A 21,683-nucleotide genomic window follows, 5' to 3' on the forward strand; every position below is an offset into this window, starting at 1 on the left:
ACTGAAAAAAATAGAAGGAACTATTGTTACAGAGCCTGTGGGAGGAGCAAGACCAAAGAGATCTTCTACAGTTGATCTTCAAGTTATGCTTCAAAGGCTTCAACCTGCCGGAAATGGCAAAGCTTCTGACATGGAATGTTAATGGCTTGAATTCACCACAGAAAAGAAAAAAAGTATTTCATTATCTGAAACAATATAACAATGATGTAGTATGTCTGCAAGAGACCCATGTAACTTTGAAGGATTATAAATATTGGAAAAATTCTCGTTTAGGATCGCATTTTATAGCTTCAGCCCCAGGGAAAAAAGGGGGAGTTGTAATTTATGTGAAAAAAAACTTATTGGCTAAGTTAATTGATTCTGATTCTAAGGAAGATATGTCATTATTAGGCGATAATTATAGAGTAATAAGGGTAGTGAAGTCTATCAACAGAATTTGATTAAAAAGTGTTTTTTAGATTTTTATACAAAATTATATGCTAGTGATAATATACATGCTTTAGATGTAAAGAAGTATTTACAATCAGTACATTTTCCTAAACTTTCTAATGAACAACAAAATGTGATGAATTGTTTAATTACTTCGGAGGAAATTGGTTTTGCTATTAAGCAGTTAAAGTTTGGGAAAGCCCCTGGTACAGATGGATTAACGGCTAAGTATTATAAAATGTTATTTGAAGAAATGATAGAGCCACTAAAAGAACTTTTTAATAGTATTTTACTGGGAGCTTCGATCCCTCCTTCTTGGAGAAGGGCCTTTATATCATTGATTCCAAAGGAGGATCAAGATCTTACTGAACCAAAAAATTATAGACCTATATCTCTTTTAAATGTAGATTATAAGATTTTTTCTAAAGTTTTGGCAAATAGATTAATGCAGGTTATAAAGGATTTAATTCATAGTGATTAGTTAGGATTTATAACAGGAAGATATATGAAATATAATACAAGACAAATTATTAATTTAATTGAGTATTTGGATAAGAATAATCAGATTCCTGCGGCTTTTATATTTTTGGATGCTGAGAAAGCTTTTGATCAATTAGATTGGCAATTTTTATTTTTATTAATAGAGAAAATGAATTTTGGAAATAAGTTTTTATATGCTCTCAAGGCTATATATCAGCAGCAGTCTGCTCAAATTATTATTAATGGGGGATTGACAGAGACTTTTAATATTAAAAAGGGTACAAGACAAGGTTGTCCATTATCTCCTTGGTTATTTATTTGTTAATTCAAATTCGAGAGTCTACAGTACTTAAGGGAATAAAAATAAATAAGAATGAGTATAGATTGAGAGCTTTTGCAGATGATTTGGTGTTAACTTTATAACAACCGATTCAATTGGTTAGTTATTTATTGGAACTTATAACTCAATATGGGAAAGTTTCTGGTTTCAAAGTAAATAATAATAAGACCAAGATATTATCTAAGAATACGACTGAGAAGGATAATGAAATTTTAGTTAGACTTACAGGTTTTCAGATAGCGAAGAAGATTAAATATTTGGGAGTATATATAACCGCTTCTAATGGGAAATTATATAAGAATAATTATGAAGTATTATGGACAAAAGTAAAAAAGGATTTAAATGATTGGAAAAAATTGCAACTGTCATTGTTGGGGAGAATTTCAGCTGTTAAAATGAATGTTCTACCAAAGTTTCTTTTTTTCTTTCAAATGATACCCATTTTAAAAAAAGATGCTAATATGGATGAGTGGCAGAAAGGTATCAATAAATTTATATGGGCTGGGAAGAAACCAAGGGTGAAGTTTAAGATTTTGCAAGATGCTCAAGAAAGAGGAGGGCTTAAAGCGCCTAATTTGAAATTATATTATGATGCAGCCACATTAACTTTGATAAGTGATTGGCTTAATTTAACAAATAAAAATATTTTTTCTCTTGAAGGATGGGATTTATTATATGGTTGGCATGCATATTTAATTTTTAATAAGAAAGTAGATTGGGCTTTTAAATCGCATATTTTAAGAAGTGCCCTACTTTGAGTCCGGAAGAAATATTATTATAGGTTAAATTATAAAATACCTATTCGGGGGATTCCTGGACATGCAATTGAGGGGATCTCTAAGGGGATGAATTTTGAAAAAAAATTCGTATAAAGAATTACTTATTTGTTTGGGTACTGACTGGCAATTAAAATCTTTAGATGTATTAAGGCAAGAAAATATTTTACAGTCATGGTTTCAGTATTTACAAATAGTGGATAGGTGGACTTTAGATAAGAAAGTTGGAATAACATTAGGAGATGAAAATTTAGTAATTCAGATTAAAGATCAGAATAAGGCTCACATAAAAAGAATTTATAATGTGTTAATAGAATTGGATTCGGAAAGGGAATTGGTTAAAGATTGTATGGTTAAATGGGCTCAGAATATCCAGGAACCGATCCCATTGGATTTATGGGAGATAATTTGGATTAGAAATGTTAAATTTACACAGGCTCAAAATTTAAAGGAATTTTTTAATAAAATGCTTTATAGGTGACATTTGGATCATAAAAAGTTGTCTTGTATGTACTCTAACTTACAGCCCAAATGTTGGAGATGTGGAAGTTCTGATGCAACTTACTTTCATGTTTGGTGGACTTGTAAAAATATTAAGGATATATATTTTTGGATTATGATTTGGTGGAACATTCAAAATATTTTTAAAAGGAAGATAAAGTTTACTCCTCAACTATTTTTATTAGGGATTTTTGAGGATTTTGATGTCAAAGAAACTATTTTAATGTTGAATTTAATTATAGCAACAAGGCTATTGATAGGTCAATATTGGAAGAAAGATTCGTTGCCTACAATAGAAGAATGGACACAAGATTTCTAATTTAGCAGAAATGGCTAAAATTTCTGCTTATTTAAAGGATCATACACAAGAAAGATATATTATGGTATGGAGAAGATGGATAGATTATATTCAAATTAAATATGGAACTAAAAAGTTCCATTTATTCTATGATTAAATTTTAATATAATAAGTATTATTAATAGTATTTTATAATTGGAATTATTTAGTTTATTTACTGTTATTATGGTTTTTTATAATAATTGTTTAAAAATGGATTTGTTTATAATATGTTATTAAGGTTTAAAGGGAATTAAGGGTTAAGTATGAATTTAGTTGTTGTATAAATTGTTAAATGTTTAACCTATTTGTTAAATTTATTTAGATTATGTTTAATATGTTTGTAATAACCCTGTACTCGGCTCTGGGAAGTGGGGAGGGGGTAGGAGGGTGGGGATGGGTGGGTTAGTGGGTTTATTTTGTTAATTGTTAATAAAACTTTTTAAATAAAAAAACAGATGAACGTTTGATTAAGAAGCTTTATAAATACTTATTAAATTGGAAGATGGAAGAAGAAGAACTAAAAGAGTTCTTCTAACAATGATAGTGGCTGACTAGGTTTTACTGAGGATGCTCCCTTTGTTTTTAGTAAGTTAGTGAGGGGCAAGGCTATCTGGGCAAATGAGGGGATGAATTGGCGACAAAAGTTTGCAAAGCCCAGGAAACTTTGTAGTTCCTTTCTTGTGCGGGGTGGTGCCCAATCTAATACTGCTTTGACCTTCTCTGGGTCCATTTCAATGCCCTGGGGGATATGCGATAACCTAGGTAGTCTATCCTTTCCTGGTGGAATTCACATTTTGAGAGTTTGGCATATAGGTGGGCGGCTCACAGTTTCTTTAAAACCGCTCTGACAAGGTTGATGTGTTCCTCTTTTGTTTCGGTGAAGATAAGAATGTCGTCCAAGTAAACAAGGACCCCCTTAAACAGGTGCTCCCTTAGGACGTCATTGATTAATTGCATAAAGACTGCAGGGCCCCCTTGTAATCCAAATGGCAAGACTTTGAATTGATAGCACCCCATGGGGAAGTTAAATGCGGTCTTCCATTCATCCCCTTCCTTAATTCTCACGCAATATTACTCTTCCCTTAGGACTAGTTTAGAAAACATTTTCCCTTTTGAGAGGTGTGACAGCATGTCTTTCATGAGGGGCAGAGGATATAGGTTGCTTTCACTGATTGTATTCAGGGCCCTATAATCCACGCATAAGAGTAAAGAGCCATCCTTCTTCTCTCTAAAAAGGATGGGGGCAGCCACTTTAGGCTTGGCTGGCTCAATGAAACCTCTCCAGGTTTTTTTTATGAATCTTTCCATTTCCTCCTTCTCCTTTGGGCTCATGGAGTATAATCTGGGCTTCAGGAGTTTTGCCCCAGGCTTGAATTCAATGGTACAGTCTGTGGGTTGGGGGGGGAGCTCATCCGCCCTCTCCTCACTGAAAACTTCAGCAAGGTCTCTGTATTCCTCTGATATTTCTGTTAGTCCCTTTTCCTCTCCCATGTATGCTTTCTCTATTCTTGATTCTGGTAGCCTCCCTTGGGGTTTTAAGTCCACAGGGTCCCCCTTCGGGAATTTGATTTCTGTCATCCTCCAATTTACCCAGGGGTTCCATTTTTTTAACCATTCCATCCCTAGGGTCATTGGCCATTCCATGCCTGGGGTCACCACAAACGTTATGTCCTCCTCATGTTTGCCCAGGGAGAGGTGTATTGGTAGAGTGGCTAGGGTAGCTGGCACCCCCTCCCCCTGCTATGGATCCATCTAACTGGCCAAATGAGATTGGTTCTTCCAATCTCCTCGATGGAATGCCCAGATTCCCCACTCGTGTTGGGCTAATGAGGCAGCGGGTGCAGCCAGAGTCTATTAAAGCTTTCACCTTCACAGCTTCGGCCATGGGGGAAATTAATATAGTCACTGTCTTGAGGATGGGTGCGATGCGTCCACTTACCAGGGGTTCACCCTCCAAGCTGTCATCTGAGGCATCCACCGGCCCTGCGGTGTAGGCTGGAGTTCTTTCCCCCTGATGAGCAGAAGTGGGGGGTTCCGCAATTTCCATCATTCTCATGGCAGTTTCTTTTGGCTTAGCTGAAGACTTTCCGGATTTGCTGATGGGGGATCTGTCTGGGTTGTGCTGGGAGGCTTTGGAGCGGCATTCTACAGCTCGATGCCCTTCTCTTCCACACTTGAAACACCCCATTTGCTTCTTGGCTGTAGCCGATGGTTTCACTGATTCATGTGTCAACTCAGGCGGGGAGCGGCTCCATTGTTTTCCTCGGCGGTGTCTCTTCAATATGTCGATCTCTGCTTCCTCTGCCAAGATGTACTATTCGTCAAGTTGGTGTGGGTCCCCTCGGGGCAGGCAAGCGTCATATAGATCATAATTTAGTCCATCTTTGAAATGGCTAAGTAGGCCACCAGGCGTTTGCCTTGCCTCATCGTTTTTATCCTTTCACGGGCTTTGCGATCAGCCAGGGGTCTTCAAATCGTCTTCTCAGAGAGGACATGAAATGGTTGAAGTTGCTGAGTTCTGGGGCATTGGAGTCGTGCAAGTTCACCACCCAATCTGCAGCCGATCCGTCCAGGGCAGATTGCACAATCCGGATGCGGGCTTTGTTGCTGGGGATGTCCCACCCGTATTCCTCCATGTAGCTGAGGACTTGGGTTAGGAAAAACCCCAGGCGTGTTGGTTCCCCTTTCAATTTCATCTCCAACGGCGGACGTCTTGGAATTGATCGGTGCCTCTGTTGTTGGTGGTAGTGTCTTCATCTTCATTTCTCCATCTCCTCTTCCATTATGGTTTCTTGGCCCCCCGTCTCAGGGTCACCTTTCTTGATTCCTTTCCCCACTCACTTTTCTTTCCAACGCCCCTTGACCAGCGAGGCTTGTGGTCCCGTGTCTCCACCACTTCTTCTCCTGAGGAATCTGACCTCTCGGATCCCAACATTTGGCAAGGTTCCAGTTGGGGCAGCGGCTCTCTTTCTAGGGAGTTTTCCCCCTTTCTTGCTCCATTGTCTGACATGGTAAATTTTTGCAAAATCCCCCGGCAAGGGTCTCCCTTCCAGATGGATTAATTTTGCAAGTCCTGTCTAATGTAAGGACCCACCCCACTTTGCATCTTAAGAAGACAGAACTCTTGGAATAATTCTTCCAACAGGCATCCTTTATTAAGAAAAAATGGTTGCAGGCGTTCTAGACAGGACTTGGGGTCCAAGCTCTCCCATTCAAGGTTTTAAGGGGTTCCCCAGTAGCCCCACCCAATCACCCCCCTCTTTCAGTGACAGTCTCAGGCATTTCATTCCCACCCCCTCTTCCTTACTGCCGGCTGGATGGAGACTTCAAAGAAAACTACATGAAAGGTAATAGCCCCATTCTTATGGTTAGCTCTTTTGGCAATACACATATCTAGTCCCTTTGAAGTGTACCGAAGGAAGTGAGGGCCATAAAGCCCCTTTGTTCACCCCCTTCCCTTCATCATACAGCAGAATCCATAGAAGGCAGAAATGGGGTTTTTTATAATTGATAACTAGAGATGAAATATAATTGGATTCTGACAGATAGTATGGGCAAAGAACTTTGGATATTCTATAGAATTATAAGACTGGCAAAAACTGTGGGATAAAAATATTAAACTTATTAAAGCAGTAACATAGAAAGAAAACTTATATAAAATGTTTTATAGATGGTATATGACACCAGTTCGCTTAGCGAAAATGTTTAAAAATTTATCGGATACATGTTGGAAATATAAGCAAAAACTGGGTACTTATTATCATGCCTGGTGGACATGTTCTATTGCAAAAAAATATTGGTCTAAGATTCAAAGATGGTTAGAAAAGATGATGAAAATCCAAATAGAATTTAAACCGGAACTGTTCCTGTTAGGTATATTAAGACCTAATTATGGCAAAGAAAATGATTATTTAATATTACATGTATTAACAGCTGCAAGAATAGTATTTGCCCAATTTTGGAAAAATGAAAACCTACCATCAGACCAGATTATAATTTTGAAAAATCTAGATTGTGCAGAAATGGACAGGTTAACATTAGAGATGAAGGAGAAGGAAGATTCAATCTTTTATAAAACCTGGGGAAAATTTTATCAGTGGGTTGAAACACGTTAGAATAAGAAGAGATTTTAGAATTTTACTATATTAAGTATTAAGGTTGATGATTGGAAATAATTGTTATGCTATCAACTATGTTAATTATTTAAAGGAATATTAGTGTTTTACCAAACGTCAGTTGTAACTATACCGATTTATTCTTATAAATGTCTAGTATTATATAAACAATAATACTTAATATGAAGACCAGGATGACAGCTTGTTCACTGAATTACGTATTTACTGTAGTTATCCACACCCTGTCCCTTTTATCCCGATTTTCCTGTACCTGCACTCACCCTACCTTTTCCCTACCCATATAAAATCTAATAAAATATATTTTAAAAAAAAGAATTTGGACTGGACAGATATACCAGCCTTACCAGGGGAAATATTGTGAAAACTAGGAATCAAGATGCCATATGAAAATAACATCATGAATCTGGATAAATATCACTACAAATACCTAGACATCCTTCAGGCTAGCAACATCAAGCACACTGAAATCAAGAAGAAGGTTAGTAGTAAATTACATCATGAGAATGAAGATGATTTTAAAGCCCAAACTCATTTGATAAAAAGGCAATTAACACCTGAGCAACTCCTGTCATTAGATCCACAGCTAGAATAATGGACTGGACATTAGCAGAACTAAAAGCCCTGGTAGGAAGACCACAAAATTAATGACAGCAAATGATGTCCTTTATCCACATGGTGATGTTGACAGACTCTATTTACCAAGGAGCATAAGTGAATGTGGAATGTTGCAGGTACATCAAACAATTGAAGAAGAAGAAGAAAAAAGGTATTGGAAGAATATCTGAAGGACAATGAAGACGATGCACTGAACTAGTATATCATGAACATTGTGATAAAGTACAGTTTTCCATTATGACTTGAGTTAATTACACTGTGCTTTTCCCAAAAAATTAATCTCCTGTGTTTTTATTTGCATGATTAAAAAAGGTCAAGCAAGAATTCCTAGCATTTGAAAAATATTGAGAAGTATTAATTCTCTCCACCATTCTGGGTAACAGAATGAAATAGTTAATAGCCAAGGCTTCTAAAATAGAAGAAGCCTTTCACTAAAAGTGAAGATACTGGCAATGTTAGAATATTATTAGCATCTTTTTCTAGTAGGGATAAATATAATAATATTGCAATTATTAAGATATGTATATATTTAGAATTTATTAATTATATCAATATATTAAATTAAATATATATAAATGTTTTCTGAGGTTTTCGCGGGTGTTTGTATGTAGGTCTTTGGTTATTCGGGTTTTCTCCGCGGGAGAAACCCGAATAACCAAAGACTTATACACACACACACACACACACACACACACACACACACACACACATTCCACTCCAACTCTGCAGCCACCAAACGGATCCTGAAAAGAACAGAATTGGCCCTAATCAGAAATGAACTTCACACAAAAAGATTCCTCCTAGACCGAATTAACAAAGATCTCCTCACACTCCACCTCAAACTCAGCAACAAGATCCACCCCGCACTTTGGGACAAATCCAAACAACTCGCCGTCTGGAGAGCAGAAACACAGACCACCCTCAAGACAGATACACACACCAACAAACTCCGAAGACTACAAGAACGCCAGAAACAAACCCCTCCTCCCTCACAGCCACACATGAAACAAACAGTGCATAACATCTCAGATAGGATCCTCACCAAAGCCGAAACCAATGTCCTTTCCAAAGGATTCAACTTTGCAGTCGCTCCCAAACACATCCCCACTGAAACCATTATATGTGGAGTTGAAACCAGCCTGACCAAAATCAACCCCGATGATGCTAACAAAATCAGACTCAAAATCACCAACATCCTCTGCACCAGCAAGCCACCCAAAAGCAACTTACCCAAAGAGGAACAGACAGCACTACGTAACCTGAAAGAAGACACCAGCATAATAATCCTACCAGCAGACAAGGGCAACGCCACGGTGGTTATGAACACATCTGACTACCAAACCAAATTAACCAACCTACTCCAAGACTCCACATACAAACCCCTAAATACAGATCCCACCACCTACCTGGAAAAAACCACCAGAACCAAGATAAAAGCCTCCCCCATTAGCGAAGAGATCCAGCAAAGAATCATTCCCAGAGAGAAATCATCCAGATGCCCTAAACTCTATGGTCTCCCCAAGATACACAAAGAAGGAACCCCACTCAGACCTATAGTCAGCTCCATAGGCTCACCTCTACAAAACCTAGCCAAATTTCTCGCCAAACAACTACAGCCCTATGCAGAATCCATCACCTCACACGTAAAAAACTCATTCCAGTTTATAGAGATCATAAAGAAACAAAACTTACAGCCCAGCGACCTACTAGTGAGCTTCGATGTCATATCCCTCTTCACCCAAGTGCCTATCAAAGAAGCCTTGACAGCTATTCAAAACAAATATAACCCCCCCAAACACATCTTAGATCTGACCAACCACTGCCTATCCAACACATACTTCATCTATAACGGACAAAAATACAAACAAACAGAAGGAGCACCCATGGGATCACCCCTCTCACCTGTCATTGCCAACCTCTACATGGAACACTTTGAAACCCAAGCTCTAGAAAAATCGGATCACAAACCCAAACTCTGGCTCAGATACGTAGACGACACCTTCATAATCTGGCCACATGGGAAAGAAAAACTGGACAACTTCCTCACACACCTCAACAGCCTACACCCCAAAATACAGTTCACCATGGAAACAGAAGCTAACAACCAACTTCCCTTCCTGGATGTCTTAGTCTACAAGAAATCCAATGGCTCCCTAGGACACACCATCTACCAGAAGAAAACACACACAAACCGCTATCTGCACGCTCTCTCACACCACCACCCAGCACAGATCAACTCTGTAGCCAAGACACTCATCTCCAGAACAAAACGCTTAGCTGACGAACAACACCTAAAACCCGAACTACACACTCTCACCAATGTACTAACATCCAATGGATTCCATAGAAATAAGATTACAAACCTAATCCAAAAAGAAACCCCCACTAAAATCCAAGACAAAGAACAAGAAAACGGCAAAGCCCTCCTCCCATACATAAAAGGCACCACAGACAGAATCAGTAAGATCCTCCATAAACACAACATCAAAACAGCATTCTGCACAAACAGAAAAATATCCACCATCCTTAGAAACCCCAAAGATAAAATTGAATTAGAAAATCAAGGAGTATACGAAATCCCATGCACCACTTGTCCCACCACATACATCGGACAAACCAACAGAAGAATAAGTGCACGCATTGAAGAACATAAGAACTCAGTCAAAAAAGAGGAACCAACATCTTCCCTGGTCCAACACCTTAAAGCCACAGGACATGAAATTGACTTTAAAAATACCAGAACCATTGCCAAAAGTGAACATTTTAATAACAGAATAATCAGAGAAGCCATCGAGATAGAAAAACGCCCACACAGCATGAACAAGCGAGATGATACCTCCCGCCTACCAGCCATTTGGAAACCTGCCCTTATTGACAAACGACTCCCTAACCCCAAAATCTTAAACCCCTCTGCAACTCAGACTAACCTGAGCACAACCAAACAGAACACTCCCCCAGCCAATCAGAGCACAGCCAAGCCCCTAACCATTCAGAACACACCTCCACCCAATCAGAACACAGCCAAGCTCCCACCAATCAGTTCATACCCTCACTGGCAGTTAAAAGGAAGAAACAGCTAAAACCACACATTGCTGCTCAAAGCAAGAAGCTAAAAACACCAGCCTGAAGATGACGAATGTGACTTCGTCGAAACGTTGCCAAGACACTTCCAATTTTACGCGGGAGAAAACCCGAACAACCAAAGACCTATATACAAATACCCGCGAAAACCTCAGAAAACAAATATATATATATATATATATATATATATATATAATATATATATATATATATCCAAATTTCTTTTTCTGACAAAACTTCCTATATATATATATATATACACACACACACACACATATATTATATATATAATATATATATATATATATATATATATATATATATATATACCTCAGAAAACATATATATACATATACATACATACATACATATATATTCATAATATAAAATAAATAACTTACGACCACCAGGAGAATCCAAGAAGGAAAATACTTTAATAAAACCTAGCTTTCGTTGGGAACTTCCAACATCGTCAGGGTTAAAAGCCAGTTAGTGGCATGCCTTAAATAAGGTTAGCTAACCCTTGCACCTGGCTCCTAGACCACGTCATTGGTCCTAACCAGTTAATCTGTGTTCTGGTCGTTTCTATGATGTCTGCATCCAGCTCTCCTCTATCACTCTTTTGGACACTCTTACTTGTTCTTTCAATGTTAGTTCTTAGATTTGTTAGAATGCTTTCACCCTCCGCCTCTGCAGTGATATTTACTCCCATACCATCTTTCTCTCTGCTGTGGGTTATGGGGGGGTCATTCAATTTCATACTATTGTATGTTCCATTAAGGCTCCAAATATCTTCTCCCACTCCCAATTGTGAGTCGATGGTCTCTCCTTGTTCCCCCTCCCCCATCCTCTTCCCCTCTCCTATATGGGTGGTACTTGTCTGGGTGTCATGCAGCTGAGCACTTCCCCCTTCGCCCCCCATCTTAGCGCTCTCTGTGCCAACTATCCCTTGCTGTCTTGTCTGTTGCTGGCAGTTATCACCCCTATCTGAGGCGAATCCCCTGTATTCCATCGGGGAAACTGCCAGTTGCGGGCACAAGTATCCCCTGTCCATGGTCTTCCGCTCGCCCATAGGGCGAGGGGGAAAAACATCTCCTCTTTTATGGCACAAGCGAGTTACCACCCTACATCCCCTTCTTCTCCGTATAGATCACTCCTCTTCGTTGGTACGGGCAACACTGGGCTCAGAAATCCCATCGCCAGCTCCTCCAGATCTTCTACTGATGCAATCGGCCTCCACCCAGAAGGTGAGGATCTATTAGGATGTTGTCGGAAAACAAATGAATCTCCCGCCCAGCAGGCTCTCCCTCCTCCGCCTTCCGAGGAGCACTCGGCTCTTAACAGTCTGCTGTTGGCTGGGTGCCAAGGGAGTGTCCGTGGGCCGCTGAGGGTCAATGGAAGTCTTGTGTGCCTGTCCATACCGGGGGTTAATGCTGTCTCCTCAGTCTCGCAAGCCTCGGCCGCATTGTTTGCGCGAGTGGGTGACGGTTCATACTCCATTTCCTCAGCGCCTGCTGTGTTGGGCACAGATCTACATGGCGATTAATTGAGTCCTTGTCTGAATACCAGGCTTCTTTTAATAGTCGTCCCCCTTTCGTGGCATCACTGGATATAACCCGTGTGTTGTCAAAATCAAATTGGTGACCATGTTCTGCCATATGCGTCCAAACTTGAGAATGTTGCTCGCCCTTTCTTATGGCCAGTTTGTGCTCATGTAAACGGGTTTTTAACTGTTTGGATGTCTCGCCCACATAGTTACTTTGACAGTTCTTACAGTCAATTTTGTAAACCACCGCAGATTTTTCCATAGCGGGGAGTGGGTCCTTGGGGCGCATAATTTTGGAATGCAGCGTTTGATTGGGCTTATGGGCCACCTCTATGTTATAGGGGGCCAACAGTCTGGCTGCTGCCTCAGAGACGTTATTAATGGATCAGCACATCCAAGAAGGCTAAAGGGCCTTGTTTCTCTTCCTCCACCATGAATCTTATATCAGGGTAAATCGAGTTCAGTATTCCCATAAAGTCAGCTACATGTTGCCTTTTAACAACAACAAATGTGTCGTCCACGTACCGAACCCAAAACTTGGGTTGGTATAGGGTCATCGCCTTAAGCTCTAATTGTTGAAGCACTGCCTCTGCTATAATGCTGGAGATGGGGGAGCCCATAGGTGTACCCTTAACCTGTTCGTATATGACACCCTGAAACGTAAAATAGGTTGTTAGGCATACCTCCACTAGTCTCATGAGATCTTCCGTTTGCAGAGAGTCCTGGTAATGACCTCCTTTTTATCTGTCAACTGGTCCCTCAGGACAGAGATGGCTAAGTCCTGGGGGATGGAGGTGAAGAGTGAGTTAACACCGAATGATACCATCATCTCATCCTCCTCCACCCTGAGGGTCTTGATCTTACTCAGGAACTCCTCCGCTGACTTGACCATGGTAAGACTGTCATCCACAAGGTGGCAAATATGGCCACTGAGCCATTTCGCCAGCCCCGCGGTAGGAGTACCTCTAAACGAAACAATGGGGCAAAGAGAATGCCTTCCTTTTGGATTTTGGGTAGCCCATAAAACCTAGCAAGTGCCATGTCACATGGGTGCACTTTCTTCAGGGTTTGCTCACTCATCTTTCTACTGTGCTTAAAAGTACCCAGTAGTTTATTCCTGAGTGTCACCGAGGGGTCTTTCCCGATCATTCTATATGCTGTTCTATCGTTAAGAAGCTCTAGCACTTTAGTTATATAAAGTGTCTTGTCTCTCAGCGGCCCACGGACACCCCCTTGGCACCCAGCCAACAGCGGACTCACTCCAAAGAACAGCTGAGGAGCCCGCCAATACCGAAGATGGACAGGCATCTGTTAAGAGCCGAGTGTTCTTCGGAAGGCGGAGGAGGGAGAGCCCGCTGGGCAGGAGATTCGTGTGTTTTCCAACAACATCCTAATAGATCCTCGCCCTTATTGACAAACAAGACAAACCAACAGAAGAATAAGTGCACGCATTGAAGAACATAAGAACTCAGTCAAAAAAGAGGAACTAACTTCTTCCCTGGTCCAACATTTAAAGCCATAGGACATGAAATTGACTTTAAAAAAATGAGAATTATCGCCAGAACTGAACACTTTAATAACAGAATAATCAGAAAAGCCACCGAGATAGAAAAACGCCCACACAGCATGAACAAACGAGATGATACCTCCCGCCTGCCAGCCATTTGGAAACCTGCCCTTATTGAAAACGAGTCCCTAACACAAAGAATGACACCAGACCTACGCTCATGAAAACCACACAGGATGTCAGCACCACACATCCATGCAAAAAGCAAACCCAAACCCACACCGATGATGAAGCACGACCACAAACCAGAAGCCCGACCACAGCTGCATCATTAGCCACTTTAAACCCCTCTAATCCATACATGAAGCAAACTGATACCCACCATGAAGATGAGGCATGACCACGAATGCAAAGGCAAACAATAGCAATGCAGCTCACCATTTTAAACCCCCCTGCAACTCAGACTAGCCTGAGCATAACAAAGCCCTCATCCAAACAGAACACTCCCCCATCCAATCAGAGCACAACCAACCCCCCATCCAATCAGAGCACAGCCAAGCTCCTAACCAGTCAGAACACACCTCCACCCAATCAGAACACAGCCAAGCTCTCACCCAATCAGTTCATACCCCCACTGGCAGTTAAAAGAAAGAAACAGCTACGATCACACATTGCTCCTAGAAGCACGAAGCCGAAAACACCAGCCTGAAGATGACGAATGAGACTTCGTTGAAATGTTGCCAGGACACTTCCAATTTGACATGGGAGAAAACCCGAATAACCAAAGACATATATATGTTATATAAACACACACACACACACACACACACACACACACACACACCAGAAATTATCAGCGCGTTCTGACAGTTCTGACAGTTTTTAATTTAAAAAAAAATTGAGAGAGGTCTTCACCTTTCAAGAAGCCATTATGCTCATTGCTTCCTGATAGCAAGGATGGGATAACTAAATTTATCTAATTTAATCTGGATTTAGTCCAATAATTTTTAGTATAAATCCAATTCTTTATCTAATAAGGATTTAATCATTTATTACAGGACTTATATTACCAGTCATATTCACAAGTAGGAGTGATGTTTGCATCCATACCAAATTTCAACGATTTTTACATTGAACTGGATGGTAATAATATGGGAGTAGAATGTTTACGCCTGTTAAATGAAATTATAGCTGATTTTGATGAGGTAAGAGCTAATTTGTCTTTACTATTGCCATTGGCTCTGTCTCTCTTTTTTTCTTGGTCACATCTCCCTAACAAGGCTGTTGTGGAGAAATAGAAGGTTACTTGAGCTACTGAATAAATTTCGAAGATGAAATTATAATATTATGATAATTTATAAGAAAAATTAACTGTTTAATTTTAATTTCTGATAAAATGAACATATGGTCCCTTAACTAGAGAATATTTTTATAGTTAAATCTGTTGAGTGGGTCCTTAATTCAAAATATTTTTGTTCGATTGTTTATTGTTTTAAATATTTATATAGCCACCCATCCTCCACCAATTCTGGGTGGCTCCCAATCAAAGATTAAAAGCATATAAAATCATTTTGCAAATTATAAAACATAGCCAGTTAAATCACAGAATATTAAAAACAACAAAAACATGGCACCAATCCATGCTAATGTGCCAACAATTAATCTTCTCCCAGTGCTTGGGGGAAGAGCCAGGTCTTTAAAGCCTTATGGAAGACTAAAAGGGTGAAGGTCTGCTGAAGTTGAAGGAGCAGTTTGTTCTATAGGGCAGGGAGGGACTGCTTGCTTCCTAGCTCCCAGTAGAAGAACAGGAGTGTGTCCATCCAATCTCATCTGGTAGAACAGGCAGATGTCTTTAAAGGTAAGGTGGTCCTGCAGATTGCCTGGCCATGTGCCATAAATATCTCTAAAAAGGATTAAAAGTCTAGCTTGAAGTTTTTTTTTTTCATTTACTTATTATTACACTAGATTTTCCTTTGCCTCTCAGCCAATATCTTCCCACATGCAGAATTGATTCATGGACTAATAAAACTTAAAGGCTATTGCCATTTTGATAATAATTAATTGGTAATTTTAGAACATATAGAATCAGCTATGCTTCATTGCAACTGCTATGTTCTTTCAATATATACTATATGTCACCTCATTAAGGTGGAACAGATCAGGAAACAAACACACAAGAATTATTAGAAATCTATTGATATAAACAATAGTAATAAAAACCTGAAAGCCTTTCATCATTTGTCTTTTCTTCCCTCTTATACCAAAAAAAATCAAGGTAAAACATTTTTGAGTTTCTGCCTCACTTTTTTCTGTTTTCCTGGCTAAGTTCATATTTCACCAATGGTTGCTGCATATTTTCTTGAAGGCTACCTCTGTAATCTTCTATTCCAACTTTTTTGTTTTTTCAAACCAGGTGCAATGTTGGAAAACATTCACGTAAGGAGTTGTGGGATTCTTTCTGTCTGCCTGTAAACCTTCTGAAAATTGAATTAAAGGGGTAGGGGAGAAACTAGCAAAAGAAGATTAAAGTTAAAAATTATCTAGATGAAATTGAAGGAGCCATTCTGCTCCCTCCCACATCCACCCCACCCTGATTTCCAGTATATAACTCCATGGCATCTTCACAGCAGAAAACATTTGACAATGGTTTGAATTGTTCCTAACATTCTAAACTCTTCATCAATGCAGCTGCATATCTCAGAGTAAAATTATTATTAAGAGGTTGGAAAAAAATTCAGAAACTCTGTATATTTTCTCATTCTTATTGTATTAAACAAAAGAAGCAAAGATAAATAGGTTTTGCTTAATATGCTGAGTTACTATGCTCCTGAAATTATAACAGGCGTAATCCATAATAATTTTTCACAACCACTGAAGTCTTTAGATGATATTTGCTACAGGTATGAGGCAGTAAAAAAGAATAAATGCTAAAACAAGGGATATACACATTTTTTGTTATCTGAAATATTATGCAATGTTTAATATTTTTGTGTTTTAAACAAAGCTTATGGACAAAGAATATTATAAAGACATTGAAAAAATCAAGACAATTGGAAGTACATATATGGCAGCGGTGGGTCTTGTGCCAACTACAGATAGCAAGGTAAACTATCTTCCTTTGGGTTGTTTTATTTAAGTAATATCACATCTGAAGTTAAGAGTTTGCTTTGAATCTGCTGAGGCGGAAACTGAATAAAACTATACATGTTTAACTCCTGAAATCTACAGTTCAAAGACATGGCACGATCCAAAGCAAAGGATTTCTTAGAACCTAGAAACAAACGAGGTGATTACTAGAAGCCAGTATGGGCTTGTTTAAAAACAAATCATGCCACACATGATTGCCTTTTTTGATAAACTAACTAAATTAGTGGATCAGAGAAATGTTGTGGACATAATATACTTAGACTTCAGTAGACCACAACCTACTTGGTAAGATACAACAATATGGGATAGACAGTACTAGCACTAGATGGATTTGCAATTGGCTGACCAATCACACTCAACAGGTAGTCCTCAAAGGAACTATATCTGCATGGAGGGAAGCATGCAGTGAGGTACCCCAAGGTACTATCTTATACCGAGTGCTCTTCAACATCTTCATATATGACCTACATAAAGAGATAAAAGGGGAACTCATCAAATTTACAGGGAGGAATAACTAATACTTTAGAGCAGGGATGTCAAACTCAATTTCATTAAGGGCCGCATCAGTATTGCGGTTGCCCTCGGGGCCAGGTGGGTGCGGCCTACTGGGTGGGTGTGGATGGAGTGGGTGTGGCCTACTGGGTGAGTGTGGCCAAGGGTGCCTGTGGGGGCCTGGGCAAGAGTGGGATAGATCTGAGGGACTCTGGCAGAAGGGGGAGGGACCAGGGCAAGTGCCAAGGCATGGTCCACTGGAGGAGCCTCACTGTTCCTCTCAGGCCATGCGGGGGGGCTTATGGAGCTAAGACTGAATGAGTTTCAGCATAGATGGCCAACACAAAACCTGGCTGGTCTGGGCCAGGGCCAAGGCAGAGGGGGCCATTCCCTCACTGTTTCCAGGATGGTTTTGCGGGCCACATGAAACCCCTTTGCAGGCCGCATCTGGCCCCCAGGCCTTGTGTTTGACATGTCTGCTTTAGAGGATAGGCTCAAGATCCAGAAGAATCTTGATGGACTCGAGCATTGGGCCCTTTCCAGCAAGCTGCAGATCAGCAGCAAGAAAAATAAGATCTTACACTTATATAGGAAAAATAAAATGCATGGGTATAGAATAGTTGATATCTGACTCAACAGTAGTAACTGTGAGAGGGATCTAGGGATCTAGGGATCCTAGTGACCACCACTTAGTTTGCTGCAGCTACGAAAAAAGCCAATGAAATCCCAGGACGCATCAACAGAGAGATAGCATCAAGACAATGAGAAGCGACAGTACCAATTTATATCACACTAATGAGATAATACTTGGAATACTGCATACAGTTCTGATCACCATGATACAGAAAAAGATATTGACCCTAGAAAGTGTGCAGAGAAGAGCAACAATTGTTGTGGGACCTAGGTATTTCTAGCCTATCAAAGAGAATGATCGGGGGGACATGATAACTGTCTTCCAGTACTCTGAATGGTTCTCATGAAGAAGAGGGATTAATGCACCAGAGACAAGGAGTAGAAGTAATGGGTGAAAGCTTGTCAAAGAGAGATGCAACATAAAAATAAGGATAAATTTTCTGATAGTAAGAGCAATTAATCAATGGAGGAGCTTACCTCCTTGGGTTGTGGGTGCTCCATCACTGGAGATTTTCAAAAATAGACTGGATAACCATTTGACTAGGATAGTATAAGACTCATTCTTGAACAGAGTGTTGGACTAGAAGACCTCCTTGGTCCCTTTCAGCCCTATGATTCTATGACTCTAGGTTGCTTCAAAGGAATTGGAAATTTGTAAAATCTATGAGCAAATCTATGTGACCAAAGACAAATTGTGCAGCTATAGCAGAGAGAGGACTGTTTGTGCTCCCTAGATGTAAAATAGGGTGCTAATCTGACCCCCCAAATACATGCATGTGCATGCACACATACACACACACACACACACACACACACACACATATACACATATATAAAATATACAATAAATGTATGATAAGTATAAATACACACACACACACACACACACACACACACATATACCTTCAATCATGTTAACATTCTCAGCAAGCATTAATGAGGTCAGAAGTGATAAAGCTGCACTAAAGCAAAGGTCATCTAATCCAGTCATCTCTTTTCTGTAGTGGCTAAACAGACAATTATAAGAAATCCAAGTGCAGAATATAAAATCAGTAATTACCAATTCCTAAAAAGCCCCCTCCCGAATAATTTAATCTTACTAAACATGACCAATAATTAACTGCTATTGATAAATAACTTTAAATTTTTCTAATCATCTGAATTTTCTAATCCCGGGATCCTCACTCTTCTCTACAACATTTCTAGTCTTGTGAAATTAACTTCTCCCCAAAATGAGCATTTAGCTTGTTAAATATATGTCACCTATATATTTGTTTATATTTAAAGAGATTCTTCATCTGTTTTACAAACTTGATTAAATTGTGTTACAGTAATCAATACAACATTATGAATGACATAAAAATTTCTTTTTAAAATATAGACAAAGAAATCAATTTATTTCCATCTCAGTACACTGGCTGACTTTGCAATAGAAATGTTTGATGTTCTTGATGAAATCAACTATCAGTCCTACAACGATTTTGTTCTTCGGGTTGGTAAGTTACATTTTCAAGAATAAATTCTATATTGTTATTGTTTCTTTCAGCATTCATAACAGAGATTTTATAAACAAATCCTATGTTCTGACAATATATAGCAGCTAATATTATACCTAATAGTTGCATAAATAATTTTCTTCTCTAACTTGACAACTGTTAATTAATATTAAAGATGAGGAAAGTATACAGGGATGACTGATCATAATAAAAAAAACAGTCTTGTAGAAATTGAAATTCCTTCATTCCTCATGGGGTAGAGAGAAGTTTTCAGAGAGATTATGAAAATCTTTAAGAAACTATTTTTTAATCTTCAGAGAGATTTAAAAATATATAAGTAGTAAAAAGACACTTCCAGATACAATATGTCTGCAATGTAAAAACCAAATCTTCTCTCATTGTTTTACTTCAATTTATGTCACCATCCCCTCCCCTTAGTCATTTTCTTACTGTTTGCAAAAAGAGCAGAAAAATCAGCTTGTACCACCCCAGACAATTAAGTATTGCTAGTGTCCAGGTATTAAACATTTATTTCCCACCACAATCTCCCCAGAGATTGTCCCAAAGCAGAACTCCTACTAAAGAAAAGCCTAAGTTTATCAAATGTGTTGGCAACTATAATTTTCAAACTATTCCAGGTTAATTGAAGAAGTGCTATAGGTCTTTCTTTCATATATTAATGAGATTTTATTAATCGTTTATTTGCGGAATTTGAGGAAGTTATCTATAAACTACTTATGTTTTGTCACCTGGAAGCCAATAGGAGAAGAAAGTCAGCATTCTTCCCCATTTCTGTTTAAAACAAGGGCACCTTAGGAATATCCTTAGATTGGATATTATTTTCCCATTTCAGCTTCTTAGTATCAAAAAGCAATTTCAATAGAATGGAAATATATGCTTTAAAAGGAATGGGTAGGGGACCCAGATACTTCCTTGCCATGCCTGATGAACATTAGATTTCATTTTTTAAGTATTTGGCTTCTTTTTCAGGTATTAATGTAGGCCCTGTAGTGGCAGGTGTTATTGGTGCCAGAAGACCTCAATATGATATCTGGGGTAATACTGTAAATGTTGCTAGCAGGATGGATAGTACTGGAGTGCAAGGTAAAATTCAAGTGAGTATTTTCAGAGTTATGTTATAAATTACATCAATCTTAATAAAATATCAAAGCAATGGGTTACTTCTCAGACTATAGTGAAACTCCACCTAGGAAAAATTATTTGTTTTTTTAAACTAATCAAATTTATACATCACAGATGGGTGATGTATAAATTTGATTAATTTAAAAAAACAAATAATTTTTTCCGTACGTGTCTAAGTGACTCCGAATGGTGTACAAATAAAAAACATCCCTAAAAAAGTAACAAAGTTATAAAGATGGAGAGAACACCCTCAAGCCACCAACTACACCCGGGGTTGTGACCCATTCTTAGATCCCAATGCCAGTTGACAAAGCTTGAGGACTTTCTTTCTACCTTTTTAACATTATTTCTTTTGACTCCATCTTTTTAACTCTGCTAAGGCTGTTCCAGAAGACCATAAGAGAGGGGCTACCTCACTTCAAGATGTTCCATAGGGTGAGGGCAATGGCAGATAAGGTTTTCTTTCTAGACCTTGTCAATTGGAATTCTTTCTAGACCTTGTCAATTGGGGTCCATAACAGTCCCATTCTGCCTGGCCAGGAGGGATGGGTCAATATATTTGGGCTGAAATGGTCCCTTTGATAATCTGAACTCATGCCATAAAGGGTTTTAGAAGTCAAACCAACACCTGGCATTGGACTGAGAAAAGAGACCAGCATTCAGAGCAACTCACACAGCTGAGGTTTTATATGCACAGCCCTAAGTCACTCCAGACTGCCTATGTGGTATTCAGCACAAGATTTAGCTTCCAGATATAGTAGTATTTGGTAGTTATGACTACAGTTGGGACCAAAAAATTTGTTGCTAACCAAGGCAGTTGTTAAATGAAATGCCCATTTTATGACCATTTTTACCGTATTTATTAAGTGAATCACTGCCGTTTTTATGTGAATCATGTGGTTCTTATGGGAATCCAATTTCTCTGTTGGCTTGACTTGTCAGAAGCTGGCTGGGAATGTTGCAAATGGTGACTATGTGATCCAGGGATGCTGCAGCTGTTGTAAATACATGCCAGTTGCAA

The 21,683-nt window shown here is 39.1% G+C and overlaps 1 protein-coding gene across 6 annotated transcripts in view; it reads left to right on the plus strand.

The window, feature by feature from the left end:
- Positions 1-21,683, plus strand: part of ADCY1 (adenylate cyclase 1) — a 451,138-nt gene that overhangs the window by 424,351 nt on the left and 5,104 nt on the right. For 4 of the 6 annotated variants that reach the window (XM_039353930.1, XM_039353932.1, XM_039353931.1 and 1 more), the window contains 4 exons: positions 14,810-14,956; positions 16,756-16,854; positions 19,405-19,519; positions 20,510-20,634. In XM_039353930.1, the coding sequence (XP_039209864.1) occupies positions 14,810-14,956; positions 16,756-16,854; positions 19,405-19,519; positions 20,510-20,634 (486 nt within the window). Of the gene's footprint in view, positions 1-11,847; positions 11,946-12,960; positions 13,081-14,809; positions 14,957-16,755; positions 16,855-19,404; positions 19,520-20,509; positions 20,635-21,683 lie in introns of those variants that run through there. The other 2 variants (XM_039353935.1, XM_039353934.1) reach the window with 2 other exon arrangements.

This window comes from Crotalus tigris, unplaced genomic scaffold (assembly GCF_016545835.1).
Source record: "Crotalus tigris isolate CLP2741 ecotype Arizona unplaced genomic scaffold, ASM1654583v1 scf7180000018540.1288718, whole genome shotgun sequence".
In the NCBI taxonomy this organism is placed as follows: Eukaryota; Metazoa; Chordata; class Lepidosauria; order Squamata; family Viperidae; genus Crotalus; species Crotalus tigris.